We start from the raw sequence: 5,750 nt of genomic DNA on the forward strand, positions 1-5,750 counted from the left end.
GACTTTGCCAAAGAAACCAATATTCCATCTGTCTCAACAACATACAATCCTAATAACGAAAATATCACAAAAAAATATCAAATTCAAATTAAATATTTCAATCTGACAATGTACACACACACACACACACTGCGCATGCATAACATTATACCGACCAAAATATACGCGCTGACTATGCATGCATAACATTATACCTACAACAAACACACTCACTATACCGACAACATACACTGCATGCATGAAAAAATTTTCATATAAAAAACAGTGATACATAATTCTTATTAATCGCTAAATATTATCGTACGTCGTACTATGGTTAGGGTCATTGGATTTCATACATTCGTATCACATTACGTGGTGCTGTGTGTGAGCTTATCGACTCTAGTTGGTTTGCATGGCACAATTATTTTTGTTTTGCTGATTTCTTTGGCTGGAAGTAACGTTACTGCACCGGTACCCGACACTGTCCTAAACCCCAACATCTTTGAATAAAACTTCAAATATTACGATTTTCAGAGTCCTAAAACAAAATGCTGTAATTTAATGAGCTGCGCCTATACCTATACCTTACATTGCACTCATTCAATATTTCCTCAGTTATTATACCAAATTTTAAAAAATGATCGAAGTAACCTACAGCAACTATTGTCAGAAAATTGAAATTTCGCTGTTGTTTTCTGTTACAAGTGCGCTCCTAATTCGTAAGTATTTTTTGTTATCAAAAACAGATTTATCCACAAAATGTGTTAATTATAAGCAAGTGTAGCATGTCTCTAACTAAATCAATGAAAAATATTTCCAAAAAAATTGGTTTTTCCCAAAATATTCAAGAAAAAGAGTGTGTCGGAAATCAGAACGAAAAAAAAGTGACGATGTGCAGTGTCCGACAATAGTGTTTTGAACTCAATGAATCTAATATAATCTTCAAAAAAATGACCAACTTCTACGGATTTATAACATTCGCTCTAACATTTTAGGACAAAAATGTCTGGTAATCGCAGTTACACCGATCAAGATGTTCACCGCGCTCTCGAAGAAATTCTCAATGGAGCATCGATATCAGAAAGTGCTCGAAAGTTCGGAATCCCACGATCAACACTGTCAGAGAAGCGCAGTGGACATCTTCCGACTGAACATAAGATGGGGCCTCCAACAATTTTGAGCCCAGACGAAGAATCTCTGCTTGAAAAATGGATTTTTCATGTTGGTACAGCTGGATTTCCGGTTACGAAAGACCAGCTGCTGGACAGTGTTCAGAAGCTCCTGAATCATTCCAAAAGAAAAACAATTTTCACCGACAATCGTCCTGGCAGAAAGTGGTACGAAGCGTTTACGAGACGTCATCCATTAATTATCGAAAAGCAATGCCAGAATTTAACTGCTGCTCGAGCAAGTGTCACCGAGGAAGGGTTACGTTCTTGGTTTGAAGAGGTCCGTCAATACCTTGCGAATACAGGGAACGTTGACATTTTGAATGATCCCAAGCGAATCTTTAATATGGACGAATCTGGATTTTTCTTGAACCCGAAACCAGGAAAGGTAATCCGGTCATTTCATGTACGTTTCATTTACACCGATTAAACTTGTTGTCAATTAAAAGGTTTTAGTTCGAAAAGGTCAACGACGGGTTTACATGAAGATACAAGGAGACGAGAAAGAAATGATCACCGTTCTGATCGGTGGCAATGCTAGCGGCGTAAAAACTCCACCGTTGGTCATGTTCCCTTATCAGCGGCTACCTGCCAACATCGTGAACGACATGCCAGACAACTGGGCGTTTGGTAGATCTTTAAACGGTTGGATGACGGCTGAATCGTTTTATGAATATGTCACCAACTGTTTCTATCCGTGGCTGGTTGAGAGCAGCATCGTGTTGCCGATCGTTCTGTTCGTGGATGGACATTCGTCGCATATTACATACCATCTGAGCGAGTTTTGTCGTGAGAAAAAAATTATTCTCATTGCACTCCATCCGAATGCCACTCATTTGCTGCAGCCAATGGACGTGTCAGTATTTCACTCTTTGAAGTGTCACTGGCTAAAAGCCGCTTTGAACTATCCGAAAAACAATAATGGTGCGAGAATAACTCGTGAAAAATTTTCTAAAGTCTTGCAACAGGTAAGCGAATTGCGTAATAATTTGATAAGGCGATCCAAGCTTTATTTATAGTGAAGTTGGATGGTGGATTTGTGAAGTACTAAAGTACATTGACAATTTATCCGAAACACGTCTGTAACGTCAAATATTTTTGTTTTGATTTCTAGGTACTCGACAATAACATTACAGATGTTATTGTTGCTAATGGATTCGTTAAGTCTGGGCTTTATCCATTCAATGCAGATTCAATCGACTATGGACAACTTTTAAAACGGCAGAAATCGGACGATAGTGTTGATATCAGCATCGGAAACCCTGTGCCGTTACCTGAACATCGATCGTCACCATTTCTGGAACAATTCGAATGTAAATTGGATGCGAGCTTGCTACAATCTTTCAAGAATTCGGCAGATAAGTGGGCAGGAAGGTGCGAGGATACGTCACTGTTTCAATTTTGGACAAGTATCGGTGGCCGGACAATTCCGCAGAATGGTTCCGAAAGTGAACGAAACAGCTTGGTGGTAATTTCCGATCAAGATATTGAAATCGAATATCTTGATACAACCTACGAAGAGTGCCTAGAGCACGTTCAGATAATTGAGATCCTCAATTCGAGCAGCAATGTCACGGAATTGGGTGCCGTCATCGAAATTAACGATGCCAAGGTGGAATCTGCTGATGCCTCTACAGCAACCACTACATCAAAAGTTCAAAGCGCTGTGGGTGTTTCAATTTACGACGCAAGTGTTCCGGATAATCTAAATTTGGAGACCGAAAGCATTCCGTGTGATGATGACGATCTCGACACGGCTACACCATTGAACGACTCAGATGACGAAATGAGCTTGAATTCGACCGACGAAGACGCAACTACTGATATGATCGACGCAACTGTGCCAAGTGACGACTTTTCACATGTACCTGCTGGCTTTCCGAAATACTTTCAAGATTCAATGTTTTGGCCAGGGAGAGCATCCGTCAGTTCGACATCGTCAACGTCTAAACCGAAGCGGAAACCCAAGGAAAAAGTCCCCGCAGTTTTGATATCAAAGGATTTCATCGAATATTTGAAGCATAAGGAAAACGAAAAGCTGCGTTTGGAAACGGAGAAGGCTGATCGGCAGAAGCAGCGAGAGGTAAAGAAATTGGAAAAACAGAAACAGGAAGAAGAAAAGGAAAAGGCAATGCAGGAACGGAAGTTGGAAAAGCAGCGAAAAGAAAAAGAAAAGGAAAAGGTGAAGTTGGACAAAATTTTGGAGAAGCAGAGAAAGGAAGAAGAAAAGGAGAAGCGGAAATTGGAAAAGCAGCAAAACGAAGAGCATAAGAAGAAGCGAAAGACGGAAAAACAATCGGCAATTAAAACACGGAAAATTGAGAAAGCGAAGAAAGAGGGAAGAGGAACGACCGATTAATTCTCTTGCGACGAATTTCATTTTTAAGTTTTATTTCCCCACATGTTGAATGATAATTTAAAAACTTCGCCATAACAGCGAGCTGAGGATGAATTGTTGAACAAATCAAATAGTTGTGTTTAGTCCAAGACGCAATAAATTATGAATTTAAAGAAAAGTTTTGATTTTTTTTTATGCGCGTCGGCGACTGAGTCACAAAGTGTTAGACTAAGGGACAAATGTGTTTCTTCATGTCGGTAAGTGGAACAAAGTGCATCATCGAAGAATTATACGTATTTTAATTAAATGCATGCAGATTATGATAATGTAATGAATTTATCGAAAAGCGGATGAAACTATATGTCCGATAAAATGTAAGGTAAGTGCGTCAGTTGATACTTTCAACCATTTTTATATCAATCAAATTGTAACTATCGTAAACCCGTCAGGGACCGGTGCAGTAACGTTATTCGTGCTACGCGAGCCTACTGACTGTGTTGTTGGTTTGCATTGCATTTTAATTTTTGTTTTGCCAATTTTTTTGGCTGGGGGTTTTTTATTTGCGTATTTTTCACGCTGGGAATTTGTGACCGACAAATAGATAAATAGATAAACAGATAAGCAGACATACATTGGGCGTTTATAATTGTTAATTACTACCTTGTGCGTGCATCTATTTAACCCGTGTGCCGTTTATAAAGACATAAAAAGCAGTTTTGATTGTGATAGTGGACCAGCTGAAAAACTGCTTGATATTTATGTCTAAACTAAACGACGGCTACATTATGTTGAGCTTATTTTATTTCACGAAATGTGGCCTCATGTGACAGCACATCTACTACCTAAAACACCTGTTTTTAACATCGTGTTGCAAGTTTTTCACAATTAACCTATTACAGACGGCGAGCATTTGCCCAGTATCAGGTCTATTACTTGTATCGCTCAAAGTATTTTTAATCGATTGATTTCAAATCTTGTACTTCAATTTTTTTAAACATATAGTTTACTTATAAAGGACCATATTTCCCAAAACTTGTCATCGTTATCGATAACAGATGAATAGCCGTAACGTTAAGGATATGACAACACAAGATTGACTTTTCGTCAATGAGCTGTAAAATAACGGATTTTCATTACAGATCTAAATGGAAATTTTTTATCCCAAGTCTACGTTGTCCACACATAGGAATGCTCAAAATTCCACTTTACGCACAAGATCAAAATTTTATACGTCGAAAAAAATGGCTCCGTGTTAAGTTCTTTATGATTTTTGTTTGTTCCATGTTGTTTCACATGAAAAATTGTGAAATAAAACTTTTTCCGGAAAATAGTTTTTTGCAGCTGGAAAAGCCATTTATCTTTACCAACTTTTAAATCTCAGAAAATACAAAATCTTTTTGAGAAATTTCTTCTGTTCTGGAAAGTATGACCTAATTACCGATTTTTACATTTAAAAACTTAAAAAATCCGTACTAGGACATACATGAGTCGCAGACCATATATCATATTAAATGCAGTCATCTTTGTTGGTAACCTTTCACAAACTTGAAACCGATACCAATTTAGGTACACAATCTACTACTTCGAAGAATTGAAGAATTTTGAACGAATTGTCACAAAATCTTTTACTTCATTATTCTTATCAAACACTTTGCTGCATAAAAGATCATGTTCTTCGCTTAGTTTTGTCGATACAGTCGTTAACAGATGACGAATTCATGTTATATATGTACGTACTTGATTCGCCATATTCTTCGGGCAATACACAACGTAAGTCCGCTGCAAATTCAAACTGAAACGCACAACAATCAATCAACGGCAGCTTTGTATTTGAACTATTATCATATAAGAATCACGGCAGAGTAAAATAAGCTTTACTCTGTCGTGATAAGAATGCGTTGAAATTATTTTTTAAATTCATTGGTTCATCCATCGATTCATCGAAAATTCAAATTCTGAAGCGTACTTACGCACGCCGCGGCGTGAATAGCGATGTAGAATGACCCGCTTACATTTGATGATTTAATACCCTTCGTAACTGCATTAACCGACTGTGCAAAACATCTCAATACTCCAGGCTAAGAACCCAAACTCTTTCAAATTTCAGGTTTGAATGGGTAAACTTGTGCTGCGATTGCCACACAAAAAATAGAAATGGACTCGGTTCAATGGCATTTTATAACTTTTGGTCTGCTGTTTTGGAAATTTCTGCTACAACCTTCTCGCATTCCATTCCGATTGGGGCAAACAAAATGAGAGAG

General features: G+C 37.9%; 2 protein-coding genes across 2 annotated transcripts; both read left to right on the forward strand.

Annotated features, from left to right (window-relative positions):
- Nucleotides 1–702: 702 nt before the first annotated feature.
- On the forward strand, nt 703–2,277 carry LOC119078470 (tigger transposable element-derived protein 6-like). Its single transcript, XM_037186025.1, has 2 exons — nt 703–1,539; nt 1,601–2,277. The coding sequence occupies exons 1-2, from the start codon at nt 985–987 to the stop codon at nt 2,168–2,170; spliced, it is 1,125 nt and encodes a 374-aa protein (XP_037041920.1). The 5' UTR covers nt 703–984; the 3' UTR covers nt 2,171–2,277.
- LOC119078629 (stress response protein NST1-like) lies at nt 2,269–3,957 on the forward strand (the record flags this gene model as incomplete). The annotated part of the gene is made up of 1 exon (XM_037186225.1): nt 2,269–3,957. A coding segment is annotated over one exon (1,242 nt), but the record flags the coding sequence as incomplete, so codon positions are not given.
- Between the last annotated feature and the right edge of the window lie 1,793 nt (nt 3,958–5,750).

This window comes from Bradysia coprophila, unplaced genomic scaffold (assembly GCF_014529535.1).
Source record: "Bradysia coprophila strain Holo2 unplaced genomic scaffold, BU_Bcop_v1 contig_297, whole genome shotgun sequence".
Taxonomy (NCBI): domain Eukaryota; kingdom Metazoa; phylum Arthropoda; class Insecta; order Diptera; family Sciaridae; genus Bradysia; species Bradysia coprophila.

Bases quoted from the DNA above. Each gene is read 5' to 3' on its own strand.
- LOC119078470 (XM_037186025.1), top strand. From the start codon at position 985: ATGTCTGGTAATCGCAGTTACACCGATCAAGATGTTCACCGCGCTCTC. The intron at 1,540-1,600 runs GTAATCCGGTCA...GTCAATTAAAAG, and splicing joins TGAACCCGAAACCAGGAAAG to GTTTTAGTTCGAAAAGGTCA.